A 15,469-nucleotide genomic window follows, 5' to 3' on the forward strand; every position below is an offset into this window, starting at 1 on the left:
TCATGGAGAATTACTGTATTATTACAATTCTCCGTGATAAAATCCAGGCTCCGGATAGTACGGAGGCAGGATAGTCGTGAGTCTGCTGTACTGTTCATCAGAATTGGCATCCATAATTCCTCCACTCCATTCTAAAAGCAAGGCAGCAGCTATTTGACACTCCTTTACGGTTCAATCCCAAACTCAAAACAATTTTTTCATTTAGTCCTTCTACTGCTGTCTTTTGAAGTCTTCGCTCTTATGCATTATCTAAAGAGTACACGAATAAAGAAACATTTCTTATTTACAGGTCTTCAAATCCAATCTCAAGAAGTTTTTTTTTCTCCTCATCTTTCTACCCAGCCATAGTGTTAATGAATTATAAGCCAAACTACAAGCTACTATTATAAAGCTGTAAAAATACGGTGCTGCTGAAATGATAAATAAAAAATTGGAAATTAATCAAAAATTATTTATATTTATATTTGATTTAGAGCAATTATTCTGAGATAGTTTGCTTGCTATCACAATTCAAAAAGAAAATTTTAGACATAAATGTACAACCATTTACTATAATTGAGAGATTTTAGGGGACAGATGAATTTGCATAATATCTTGCTCAATGGATTTCTGAAGTGTCTTAGATTACACTATACATTTGTAAACTAAAAACATTAAAAAATATTTTCTGATCATGCTTTGGCACCTAATTTTTTTTTTAACTCCTACAACATACAATAACTTTGTCCTTCAAGTGAAGGACAATTTTTGTCTAATACTTGAGGAAGACTTTATGTGTGAATATCAAGAATAACGGCTGTGGATATCCATGCAATAGCTGAATGAAAATTCGAATCTTCTCTAAATGCTGGTGTGTGTGTGTGTGTTATTTAGGATGAGAACGATCATTGTAGAAACTGAATAAAATGCCAAACTTGCCTTTTATACAATTTTTATTCTATAACAGGTGATCAGCATTCAAAGAGATGTTCTCAACCATTTAGAAGAATAATTCTCACTCTAACAGTGTTTCTTATTATTTTCTCTTTTTATTATAAGATTACAGAACCAAACCTAGCTTTAGTGTACCAACTCACATTGAAAACCATCAATAATTTCACCTTAACAATATAAAACTAACATTTAAATTGTTTAATTAGCTAATGATAGCACAAAGTTCAATTATCTTCATTTGCTATTATTTCAGATGTTATTCATACATTTTGCAGTGACCAACATAGAAATGATATCAGCTTTATGCAAAATGTAAATAAGATGCTTTTTCTGAAATTCAAACCAAATACAAGAAAAAAAATTCCCTGACTCTAAGAGGAAAAGCAATTACAAACAAATTAATTCAGAACACCATACAATGATCATCCAGATAACACTTGTAGGAGGAAGACTGCACACCTTAAGCCATACTGTAAATCCCACAAGGTTCATTTTATCATCCAAGTGAAGGAGGGGTTATTTTTGGTGTATATAAAGAATGGCATAGGCAGATAAGCAAGTAAAAACCAAGTGAAAACCCAGGTCTTTTCTAAATTCTAAATGCTTCCAAAATAACAGGCAATGACCTATAATATTCTTCACTTCTTCAAAATGAATTCATGACTTAGGCATGAATAATTATATTAAAATAAATGGTTGGATCCTTTTTGTTGATGACTATGCAAGAGAAGATTATTCATCCAATATGAACAAACTAACTTAGCAAGTTGAGCATGAAAGACTAAGTAACTAATAATCTGCATAATAAAAATTAACATCTAATTCTTTCTCAAGATGGTAGGCACTGATGAGGTTACTTTTGACTCATGGCTAATTTTCATTTAATCCATGATTAATATACTTAAAGAAAATGATAATTCTATCAAACTAATGTATGTTTAGAAGACAAATTACTAAGACATTTACTACATCTCATTCATTCCTACTTCTGCAGAATCATAAGAAAAAAAAAAAAAAGGCTTCATATTGAAGCCCTTGACATATTACTTTATTAATTTGTCCCAAATTTCAAAGCATGAACTTTAATCAACATGCTCATACTTGAAATAAAGGGAGAAGGAAAAAAAAGTGAAATTTTCAACACTGAATAAAAACTGCTTCATACTTCTGAATAAAATCACTATAAATACTGAATAATAAAACTGGTAACAAGATTTTGTTCTTTGTGGGAAATAAGTAAAACACATTTAAGAGGAACTTGCACAACATTTTTGATAAAACAGAATTTTGTATAGCTGCAACTTGCAGCACATGATTTTAAAATCTAATCAATTTTTTTTTTTTTTTTTTAATACAGCATCATAAGATTGCAAATAATACCTTTCTTCTCCAATATTTTAAGGGACCATGCCATAGCAATTATGCTTACTTTTAATTAAATTCTTAATCTTTATATTGTTCATACCATATATATAATTAACAAAAGGAGGATTTTATGGCAGTGAACAAGGCTTCTAGCAAATCTTAATTATAATCATATTTATGACAGTTATTTTACATGTATTCCTCCTTGCGGTTTCAGCAGAAAATTTACATTATTTGAAATCATAACTGAAGACATTTTCAAAATTCTCAAAGTGTAAAATGAATAAACTTACTGGTGAGAAAAAAATATAAAACACAACTTGATTTTTCTTGTTAAAGGTAGGAAACAACACTACACAAATGTAAAAATGTTTTTTTACCAAATGAAACCACAACTGAAGTCAATGACTAGAAAATGATCAATATTCCCAAGATGTTGACACTAACTTAACACCCTGCAAGTTGTGATTTACAAAAATCATCAGTGTACATTAAAATAATATATGCTATACCAGAATGTTTTCATTTGTTCTACAGCTGCTCGGCACATATGCTAGGAATGTTTGCTATGCAGGCAGCTTTTACACACATCACAAATAAGTGAAATTTCTGTAGTACAACAAAGCATGGTCATCAGGGGCAACCTGGAATATAGATCATCTTGCACCTATCCTCACTTAAATAGAAAGCTGAAACATATAAACAATGAAATTTAGTAAGAAAATTTTATAAACAAAAAAACTCATTATTGCAACTACTATTATAGTAAAAAAAAAATTTTTTTTTTTATTTTAGTGACAGCAAAATATTGTTATGCTAAAGGACGTTGACTATGCAAACTCTTTGCTATAATACACTATTCCTGCCCAGTGAGTTCACTACAGAGAAAAAGTGAACTGTATTTATTTATACTGAATTTTATTCTGTTTAGAAGTTATTAAATACAACACAGATAGTGTTAGCTTAAACAGAATATATATATATATATACAGCTACGAAGGAAGAAAATGAAATACCAAAATCAGCATATCCCACCAAAGTAATCATAAAACATTTCTAACCTGACAAAACATACCATTTAATTAAGATACTTTCACATTCATTTCAATACATACAGTTGGTTCTCAATATAGCAAATTTGTAGAGATAACAATGTTTTAGAATAGTAAGCACAATGCTATTAATTTTGAGTGGTATTGTGATTATGGGATACTAGCCGTGGGTACTACCCACTTAACCTGATAATCCTCTCTGAGCCTGCCACTCCAATCAATTCAGATAAGATGCCAAGCAACTTCTTTAACAGTAAAATCTTTCTTCTAGGAGATTAAAATACACACAATATCAATGGTTGGCTGATTTCTCTTTCACAGATCCAGCTGAAAGGAACAGTGAGGCATTTCCTCTCAGCAGTGATCTTTTATTAACAGTATAAATATAAATACAGTGATACCCCGAAGTTACGTGGTAGGTGGAAACGTGGAAACGAAAAGCGCATAAGTCCAATTCGCATAACTTGGGGTATAATTTTGCATGTAATTTATATATACAAACATACAATTGGGACAAAAGGTTTACAAAAACATCTATATTTTTTAAGAAATATACAGTAATCATAATTGTAGTTTTTCATACATAAAAAAAGAAAGTTATTTCAATGTCGATGGTTTCATAAAATCTAATAAATTCGTCTGACGGCATAATGTCTTTTTCTTGTCACGCAAAATTTCTTCATAGCAAGTCAGTGTTTTTTTTATTCCTTGCCTTGTGGCTAAAATTCGATCCTCGTTAGAATCTATGTTCTCCAAAATCTGTAAACCTTTCTTAATTAAGCTGAGACCTTTCTGTTAATTTTGCAATTGTCATGTGCTTTTCTGGTAAAACTGGATCTGAGGTTTTGGTCTCTTCAGTAGCGCTTTGCTTACACATCTCTATGAGCTCGTCGATTGTAAGCTCCTTGTTATGCGAGTCTAACAGCTCGCTGACATCTTCACTGTCGACTTCTAAATCTAATTGCCTGGCAAGTTTGACAACTTCTTCTACTGCCTAAGCAACTTGATCAGTTTCTGGCAACATTTCCGTTTCGCATTTAAAAAAGGATGGACAAAGTTTTTTCCAAATCCATTCAAGGTTTTTTGGGAAATTTCACCCCAAGAATCTCCAATAATCCTTACAGCATCTAAAACATTAAACTGTTTCCAAAACAGACAGTTGCTCATTTTGCCTCATAGCTTCATTCAGACTTGCAAACAAACACCATGTGTAGTACGTTTTGAATGTCTTGATAACTCATTGGTCCATCGATTGAAGTAAGCTGGTTGTATTTGGAGGCAAGAAAACAAATTTTACAAGTGGATCAAAATCAATTAAAGTTGCAGGAGGGTGATCAGGTGCATTATCAATAATGAGCATAACTTTAAACAGAATTTTTTTAAACTGGCAATAACGTTCAACTTCAGGTATGAAGTGGTGACCAAACCAGTCTTCAAAAATAGAAGCTGTCACCAAAGCTTCAGAATTTGACTTCCAAATCACTGACAAGCCAGCTTTAGATTTTTTTTTCAGAGCTCTTGGATTTTTGGAGCAATAAATGAAGAGAGGTTTTAACTTGCAATCACCAGCTGTATTTCCACCAAGCATTACTGTTACTGTCAACCAGTTGACAGTAACACCAAGCATTACTGTCAACCGGTCTTTGGAAGCCTTAAAGCCAGGAAAGGTTTTTTCTTCACGTGTGATGAAAGTTCTCTTAGGCATCTTTTTCTAGAACAAGCCGGTCTCATCTACATTAAATATGGTTCTCTTTATCAGCACTTGCCGCCCCCCCCCCCTCTTATACACCACCATGTATAAGAGTAGTAACTATTGTGTGACAAATTTTGAAAATGCTAAATTTCAAAAACAAAAAATAAATATGTGCTATTTATTTATGCTACATAAAAAAATATGATAAAAATTTAAATCAATAATAAATAACCTGACATCATTACAAATGCAAACAAAAATAAACTCAATAAAAAAAAATACCTCATTCAGTTATAAAAGTAAGCAAGCAGATGATAAGCAACATATCAAGATTATCCTATGTGCAGTAATAACATATAATGAGGGTCAGGTGTATATGGTAGTATGTTTTTGTGATCAACTCTGGGTGGGTAGGAGAAAGGGAGAAGTTTTTTTTTTTTTTTTTTGAGGTAGTGAAGATGGGCATACATTTAGGTTAACACTAGAGGGCTGGGCCAGAGGCAGTCAGTTCTTAGTGTCTACCTTTCTGGGTTTTTTTTTTGTTTTGTTTTATGTGTGTTCCTGGGTGTTTTTTCTTCTGTTGAGTTGGTGAACTGCTCAAGAGAACAGGATGTCAATTCTCTAAAAATCTCAAAATGCACACACAAAAACTAGTCAATGGATAAATAGAACCTAATGTAGTTCCACTATTTAAGTGTTTAATATGATTTTCATTATCCATCTTAATATCTAATGTCTTTTTTTTTCAAATTTTGCTTTTCTTTTTCTTTTCCTCACCAGAGGTCAAGCTAGTAGGATCAACAGTTAACAAAGCAGTAATGGTATAGCTCACTAAGGCATATTATATATTATAATGATGGCCTTGATATAAAGGTTGAAACATCAACTGTTATTTTATCTTAGTGTTAAGTGTTTTAAGCAAGAAATTGCTGTAACACACGTTTGTCTCTGAGTTTCCACACGATGAATGCTGACCACCATATAACATAATAGAAAAGACTGTATATGGAAATTTCTCTATTAACCAACCTTCAAACAACCAAAGCCATAGTTAAATGGCCCTTGAATGGATTAGCATATTAAATGCTTTCTGGAAAAGCACTCTCAACTGGAGACAATTAAGTGTTACCAGTAATAGATATCAATCAATGCAATCAGATAACTGGAAGATCACTGAAGAAAAAGAAATTAAAAGAGAGTTTTCTTTCCCATATTCAACATGATTTTTATCTTAATTCTGTATTTATTCACAAATTTTATTTAGATGACAAACCAAAATGAAAATATAGCTAAACAGCAGCATACAGGAGCAGAATTCACGAGTCTGACTGGAGTAATAGTAAAGTAAGGTATATAAAAAATATGGAGATTGTGTTAGCCTGCATTATATATATATTTTTTAAATGAATTCCACTTATGAAAGTTGTAAAATTATAGCCTGCATTATAGTAGTAAAATAATTAACCTGAACCATATGTGTGTTTTATAAAATGAATTCCGCTTATAAAAGTTGTAAAATTATAGGTATTAGTAAAATATAGTATTAGTACTGTGGATGTGGGTAGGTAAAGGCTATATATAACAATTTAAGTGAACTAGGATTGAGAGCAATGCCAGAACTGAAGCAGAACAGTAAAGAAAGAACAGACCAGCACTGATACATGCGATATGAATAAAAATGAAATGACTTTACATTCTTCATTACTACAGGTTGCATGTTGTTTAATTTGAAAGGGGTTTTATCATCTTCAAAATTTGTTTAAAAAAAAGTCTTGACTTGGGCATTGGAGTATTACTGTATTTACTCGAATATAACTCGCACCCCCGATTTTACTTTATGGAAAAAGAAATTAAGAAGTTTTGCATATACCTCGCACACGAAAAAGTTAAACACATTCATGTTGGTGGCGATAGTAACTCGCTTGCCACGATAAACAACAGCCACTATACTGCATATACTACAGACGCAAGAAAAACAAGTAGTTTTATTGTATCACTGAATAAGGTACAGACACATTTGCAGTCTGTGTAATATATTTGTCAACAAATAGTGTAATTGGAGACAAATGAGATAAAAATGGCACTAATTAATGAATCCCACACAAACTATGCTATACAGACAAGCAAAATTGCATGTTGTACCGCCAAACACAGTATCTAACTAAAACCTGTTGTCCAAACATTTGTCCAAATTTTCAATTACGCGAAATAAATGTTTGTTTGATTCCATTTCAAATTTTCAATGTCATTAAGACAGATCACAAAGTCTAACTTCAAATAAAATTCTAGCAGAGAATTGAAACTGATATGCCATATAATGTGTGTGTGAATCGACTGCCCAGCCCGACATGGAAGCAGCATGCAAACAAGCAACAATAAAATTCAACCAAAGGGTTGAAACATTGTGTCAATTGAACCTGCCTGCACGACACGGTACACAAACAGTAACGAGAAGTCCCATTGGAATGGTAAATGGGTAAGACACCACCCCTGACATGAACGTGTTAAAAAGAAATATAAAAATATAATCATCATCATCATCATCATCAGATTCCTGCCATGTACCCTCAAGGGGTGTACAGGATATGACAGTACTACATGAAAAAATTACATCATTACTAACTTCCTATCTACAATTTTCCTCCAAATCAGTCTGTTACTTGTCAAGACTCCAACATTATCAGATCTTATATTTCTATCGTCTAAGGCACTTTGTACCGTATCAATCCACCTATATCTTGGTCTTCCTCTGGGTCGTTTTCCTGCCAACCTGGCAGAGAACACTTGTTTTGCTAATCTTTCCTCTCCCATTCTATTTAAGTGACCATACCATCTGAGATTAGCTCTGCTAACGCATTCCTGGATGCTGACAATGTCAAGTTCTTTCCTAATATCCTCATTTTTAATATGATATTGCCATTGATGCCATCTGTTCACGCCTCTAATCTTTCTCAGGACTCTCATATCTGCGGTCTCTAGTCTTTGGTCAAGTGTTTTACTTCTGACCCAGCTCTCAGATCCATAAGTTAAAATTGGTTTGAACACAGTCTTGTATACAGCTAATTTAGTGTTCCGACTAATTTCTTTCTTATTCCATATGAATTTATTCAATTGACTTCCCACGATACCAGCTTTGCTGATTCTGTTGTCTATTTCTATATTTAGTTTACCATCTTCAGTAAAAATTGTGCCTAAGTAGCTGAAATGTTTTACTTGTTCCACAGGTTTTCCATTCACAACACAGTTGACATTTTCAATGATTCTGCCTATTTTCATTGTCTTTGTCTTTTTATTGCTGACCTTCATACCATATCTATTACAACAGCTATTCAATTTAGTCAGAGAATCTTGCAGACTTGTAGCGGATTTATTTAGAAGTATAACATCATCCGCATAAAGCAAAGAGCTGACATTAACATCTCCAATTTTGATATCAGGTTTAATACCACATTCCTTCATAATGTGATCCATATAGATAATGAATAACAGAGGGGATAACGTACATCCTTGTCTCACACCAGATTTAACATTAAACCATCTTCCTGTACTTCCTTCAATTCTAACTGCAGACTCACAACTCAAATAAAGACTAAGTATTGCTTGATATAATGCCCCATTGACACCATATAACTGCAGCGTATTGAATAGCTTCTCTCTTGGCACCTTGTCATATGCCTTTTCCAAATCGACAAAACTTAAATACAGATCTTTGTTATATTCCCATGCTTTCTCGACTATTTGTCGTAAAGTGAAGATCTGATCCTGACAGCCTCTATTTGGCCTGAATCCAGCTTGTTCTTCACCAAGCTTTTCTTCCACAATTCTTCTCAACCGCTTCTCAAGTATACTTGCATAGATCTTGCCAGGAACACTCAGTAGGGAAATACCTCTGTAATTCTCACATTCAGTTTTATTTCCCTTTTTATATATGGGTACTATGAGAGCTCTACTCCAATCATCGGGAATTCGTCCCTCTGTCCAGGCTTTCTGAACTATGCAGTGCAGCCACTGTAAGACTCTTATACCACCATACTTCAGCATTTCTGGTCGAATATCATCTACTCCTGCTGCCTTTCCACATTTCAAGCCTTTGATGGCTTTTTCTACTTCAAGTATGGATATGTATTCCTGACTGCATGCCTGGTCAGTGTTTTTTATCACTGTGCTGTCATCACTGCTTGTTTCATTTAGCAGTTTTTCAAAGTAATTACTCCATACTTCAAGGATATCTTTTTCTCCTGTTTTCATTTCACCTTTATCATCTCTAATTCCTTTTACAGCACTCTTTCCTCCATTCCTAAGCTTCTTCAACAACCTCCAGAATATTTTGCCACCTTCTTGATATTTATTTTCTATATTCTTGCCAAAGTCCTCCCATGACTTTTGTTTAGCTAGTTTTACACACTGTTTAGCTTTCTTACATTTGTCTCTGTATTCTGTAAGAGTAAAAGCTGACTTATTTGCCAGGAACTTTTGATATGCTTTCTTCTTTTCCTTCACTGCCTCTTTAACTTCCTGTGTCCACCAGGGAGTTCTGATTTTTTTATCTTTGCACACAACCTCACCACATGCCTCTCTGGCAGAATCAATCAATGTTTCCTTTAGAGTTTGCCACTGAATCTCCAAGGTTTGATTCCTGTTCTCAAACTCTTTCATTTTCTTTTCAATAATATTTCTGTATTTTAGTCTACAGTTTACATCTGAGAGCTGCTCAACTTTTATTCGCTTTAAAACTTTCTTACATGTTATTCTTTTCAATATGAAATTCAATTTTATCCTGCTCAAGACTAAATAGTGATCACTTCCAATTTCAAATCCTCTGTACACTCTGGTGTCCTGCACCAGGGAGAAAACATCACTATCAACAATAACATAGTCAATGAGACTTTTCTTATTCCTAGCCTCTTCTCTCCATGTGAATTTGTGCACATTTTTATGTTGGAACATGGTGTTAGTAATAACCAGTCCATGTCCTGAGCAGAAATCCAACAGATATTTGCCATTATTATTAGCTTTGCTCTTTTCTCCAAATTTTCCCAAAATATTTTTGTATGTCTCACAATCATTTCCTACTCTACTATTTAGATCCCCAACAAGGACCAACTTTTCCTTTTTCATTGTGTCAGTTGCTTTTTCTAAAGCCTCAAAAAATTCCTCCACTTCTACCTTAGTAGAACCTTCTGTGGGACCATAGGCACAAATAAGTCTCATTGTCCAGTTCCCCATTCTCATATTTGCCCACATTACTCTACTTGAGACTGACTGCCATTCAAGAAGATTAGCCTCGTATTTTGTGTTGAATATTATGGCTACTCCTTCTTTTCCTTGATTGTTATTGCCTGAATATAACATTTTGTATTTATTGCTCAGAAAGATCTCACCAGTTTTGGTCTTTTTTGTTTCAGTCATCCCTATTATGTCGATCTGGTACTTATCTATTTCCTCAGCTAGCTCCATTTCTTTGCCATTCAGGCTTCTTACGTTGATAGTACCGATCTTTAACTCTGGTGATGTTGAGTTGGGGTTTGTTTTCAGATTTGTTCCAGTAGCTGACTTTTCGCTGTTCGCCCTGGTTCCCTGGCAAAAACAACGGGGGCCTTGTTTAACCGGGCGACGCCCCAGCCGGCATGAAATTTTGTCATGTTGTACCATCATTTTTTATTTTGGTTTAACCAATAAGAATACAATTTGGTCGGCTAAATCCCAAATTGCCAGCCCATCCTCGTTCGTTCAGTATCAAAGTAGATACCCAACAGGGTGCACCACGAGAAGGTGAGGATTGGACATTAGGTCAGAAGCCCTGGTCGGTTCTCCGCATTCCTTTAAAGGCTATGTGGAGGTCTCCTCTCAGTTATACAGCTTTGACCCTTAAGCACCCCTATAAAAATATAAATATAAAAGAAATAAGAAATATACAGTGAATGTTAAATGGATAAGAAATTAAATTGGCTTTTTATTTTAATTACAAAATACAGTGAATGTTGTTATGGCAGTTTCAGATATTTTGGAATTTGGTTGAAGAGAATCAGCATTTCAACTCAACAATTGTTGCTTGCCTTTGTCGTTGAGTCACGCAATCTTTTGTTAATACTGCACCAATCATATGCATGTCTTCATAGCTGCTCTATCTCTACCAGCCTACCATTGCTGTCCATTTCACTCTGCTTTCACTTCTCCTTAGTCCTTTAGTTTTCTCATTGCCCTGGATGCAAGAGAAGGTTATGCTATTTGGATAGATGTCTTTGATGATGCACACAAGAAAACTGCTCTTGAGGCTGGAAGTAGCGACAGCGATTTTTTAACTTTAATTTTGGGAAAAAAAAAAGTGCGAGTTATATTCGAGTAAATATGGTAGTTGATTTTCATCTCCTTATAAGAAAGGGCAAGTCCAAGTGCAGTGTATTTATTAAAATTATTACAATATTACAGAACGACAGAACACATACGTGCATCATTCTTTAACTATTCCTTGGGTTTTTGAATATGCTTGGTTCAGTAATGCACAAACCCAATATACAGACAAACTTTTTTTTCTAGTCGAGGAACCCCCTTCCTTCACCTCTTGATCATTGACAAAAATAACAAATTTGCAAAACAGAACCATGCATAATCTGAAGATTGTTTGCCATTTAACGGTTGTTTTGCTATATTTGAATGTATATTCATGGCAGTAAGACCTGCTAGAGGACATTAAAACACTACAGACACTTTCTGTCCATAAGTACACTTGTCTGAAAAATATTTTCATAAAAAGATTTATCTTTACTTTTGTAATGGACCTGTTCCAATATTCTATTTATACAGGGTGTTCGGGATAAATTTGACAGTTTCGTAAGGAAAAAGAAAATCTTCTTTGTATCTATTAAATTTAATGAATTGACAAAAAAACATTACAGGCAGAGTTAATTACAATACTATCAACAAGATTTACTCAAAATAACCACCATTAGCATCGATCACAGCTTCAATTCTGCTTCGGAACCTCGAACAAGCTGATGCTACAGTCTCCCTGGGAAGGGCCGCAAAAACTGTTTTAATTTTATCCATTAACTGGGCTTTTGTATTACTGGAAGTGCGATTGGTGTCTTTTTCAACTGCGCCCCATACAAAATAATCCATAGGGTTAAGGTCTGGGGAGTTTGGAGGCCAAACATTTGGACTGGTGAAGTCGTAGAAATTTTCAGACAACCATTTTTGACTTTTCCCAGAGGTGTGGCAAGGGGCCGAATCCTGCTGCCATACATACGGCCTACCATTGGCTACCCTTGTTATCCAGGGCTTGACTACAGTTAGCAACTCCACGAACAAAGCCCGAATTCCAATGCCAGGGTTCTTCAACACCTGTTCCTGCAGATTTGCGAGGAATTCTGCTGTACGAACGCAATCAGATCGTCTGCTAGGGATCTTTCTTCTTGCTACATCCTCGTAGTCACCATTGCAAGTCTCTAGTTCATGCCTGATTGTTTTTACTGTATTCAGGGAGCATTGGGCAGCAGTCGTAATATCCTTATTTTGATGGCGGGCACGAATCATCATGATACAAGTTATTCTCTTCCATGATTCAGGTGGGTTCCAGCTATCCATCCTTTCTGACATCTTGTATATGAATGAAGAAGGGTCCAAACTTTTAAATGAAGAGAAATGTGTGTTAATACATGTAACTTACGGAAAAATATAATTAATTATAAATATGTCAAATTTATCCCGAACACCCTGTATATACTAGTTAGCAGCCAATTTGACCTTTATTATGCAATACCACACAAATATCACATGTTATGCGTGCTTGTAATTTTTCTTTTCTTTATTTCTTTCTTGCATTCAATAGTCACAATTCTGTTGGACATTGCTAATTCTGGGCAAAACGATTTGCTATATGAAGTTTTATTGTTTGGGGGAAGTATCTGTTCGAGAAGGATATATTTAAGTAAGATCTTTGTTCAAAAGGAGTGTTAAATTTGATTTGGTAATTTTTGATGAAGACTAAGGCTAAAGTTGCAACAGCTTCTGCCATTTTTTTTATATAATTCTGATGAACTCTGATTTTAGGGATGGATTTATTGCATTAAGGTTGCATGAGAATAAACAATTTATTAATAAACTATTAATCTCTCGCATAACAAGCCAGCCTGGTTGGCTGAGTTATGCGAGAATCTCACTGTGGGCATTTGAATCTCACTGTGGGCATGGATGTTTGTAATTGTCTGTGAAAATACTAGTGATGGTAGTAGGCAGTAGATGGCATTGGTGCAGATGGTTGGCTGTAGTTGGTGGATTGAGTGGTGGAGATGGATAGTTGTAGAGTAGGTGCCCTCCCTCGATGAGTCTTTGGATTCCTCGATGTCACGTAATAATTATAATAAGACTCCCAGAAAGGAAGGGCAAAATTATTTATCAAGTCCTGCTGTGAACTAGATCACATATTAAAGATCTTTAAAAGTGCAATTTCACTGCAGTGAGGGTAGATAGCAAAAACTTCTGAGAAATTGTTATTTCTAGTTTCTCTGTGAACATGTAGTATGAAGGGAATTTAATAACCCATCTATTCAGTCACAGGTTTAATTCTTCCCCTCAAAAACAACCTCCAGTGAAGATAACATTCAAATAATCTGAATATACCTAGAGGGAACCCAGAATCTTTCTTTAGGTATGCTGGAAATGGCCAAATTAAAATGCCTTGCATCCTTGGCAGAATGAAGCATTTAACTTATCACATATATTCATTAATACTCTGCAATTAGTAAATGAACCTTTTTTTTATGCGATTCCCACTCAAATTCAGTATGGCATTACCTCCATAATTATGAACTTTACACTAGTTATTCAGACACAACTGAAGATAACTTGAGTTTTATAACATAACTGAATAATCTTCTATCTTTCCTGTGCTAATTGCAGGTAGTGCAATTACCACAGAATAGAATATATTCACAGATTCTGCCAGATCTGAGTTCTAAAAAAAACACAAGAATGTATGATCTTTATTTATTTATTTTTAATCAAGAGGGAAAAAAACAAGTTAGATTTGAAAAACTGAAATTCAAAGTTAATGAAACATTCACAAATCTACAAGTTCACACCTTCTCAATTAGCATGCCAGCTTCCATAAATTAAGGAACAAACAGAAAAACCATTCAAAAACTGTATGATGAATTTTGATGCAATCTGGTGAAAAGTAGTATGATATGAGATGTGAAAGAAATGCCCACAAAAATTGCAAATAAATAGTTTAATTCAGTAGTAAATGAGTATAAGAAGAAGATAATCAAAAACAAGAGATCGAAATGAGATTATCAGAGTGTCTCAATACAGAATGTGATCACTCACTCACAGCAATACGATGCTCACAATGGTGTTTCATATAACAACCAATGCTTCTGCAAAGCTCTCCTAAGTCCCTCAAGGTTTTGGGGAGGGGATTGAGAGCAGTAACACATTTAGCTAGAGCATCCCAAAAATGCTCAATACAATTAAGGTTGTCCATTAGTATGGACTAACCTGTTGGCTAGTCCATACTACAATAGTTTCTTCTTGAAGATACTGGTCCATGAGTTCACTCAATGAGGACGAGCATTAACATTTTGTAGGGTCAATGCCTCCACTATTATACCTGCATATGGATGAATATAAGGGTCCTGGACGGCATATCTATAAGTCGCAGCATTCACAGGTTCACTAGGAAGTACATACGGGTCAGTGTGTCCAACAAGATGTCTCCCCAAACCGTCACACTATCTCCATCATAAGTGTCCCTTTCATGGCTATTTGTGAGATATCATGTCCCTGGTTCTCTCCAGATCACAGAACACTTGGTATCGCTTTGTGAAACAAATCAGGATATCTGTTAACATTACCAACCCTCATTGGTCTTGGGTCAAGTTGATGTGGAGCCTGGCCCATTCCCTCCTGTGACATAGGGATAGGAGCATGTAGACTACTGGTTTGCCAAGCATACATACTACCCTCATGAAGCCTTCTGTGTACAATGGAAGCAGATATCAATGTTCCTCTAGCTGAGCTGAGGCAAGGTCAGATCACAGCTGATTTGTTTGTGATAGCACTCCAGTTTCAGCAAGCGGATAATCAAAGATATCTGTTGTGGTTTTAGCCACTGTTTTCCTTCACTGTACCTGCGAGATGATGTTTGTGGCACTAGAATTGGTTCCAGAGTCTGTGAATCATGGAACAATGCACCTGACTACTTCCACCTAACTTCGGCTAGCCTCTAGCATTACAACAGCGTCAACAGCTTGTCAGCTGAATTTATTGGTTAAATGATGCCTTCCGACCATATCCAAGAATTCTGCTATCATGAAATGTCTTGTTCTCACTCGACATGAAATGGAAAACCACTCCAAAATGCTCACTTGCATTGATACTTTAACCTTTGATAGCAGTAATCATTTATATATGATAACCAGACTCA

General features: G+C 34.8%; 1 protein-coding gene across 2 annotated transcripts in view; it reads right to left on the minus strand.

Annotated features, from left to right (window-relative positions):
• Positions 1–914: 914 nt before the first annotated feature.
• The window catches only part of Ostgamma (oligosaccharide transferase gamma subunit), a 98,186-nt gene continuing 83,631 nt past the window's right edge, over positions 915–15,469 (minus strand). For both annotated transcript variants that reach the window (XM_090395006.1, XM_090395005.1), the window contains one exon: positions 915–2,987. In XM_090395006.1, the coding sequence (XP_090251132.1) occupies positions 2,972–2,987 (16 nt within the window). In that variant the 3' untranslated portion in view covers positions 915–2,971. The remainder of the gene's footprint in view (positions 2,988–15,469) is intronic.

The sequence above is a fragment of the Typopeltis vanoorti genome, chromosome 6 (assembly GCF_054136105.1).
Source record: "Typopeltis vanoorti isolate ZY-2024b chromosome 6, IOZ_Tvanoo_1.0, whole genome shotgun sequence".
In the NCBI taxonomy this organism is placed as follows: Eukaryota; Metazoa; Arthropoda; class Arachnida; order Uropygi; family Thelyphonidae; genus Typopeltis; species Typopeltis vanoorti.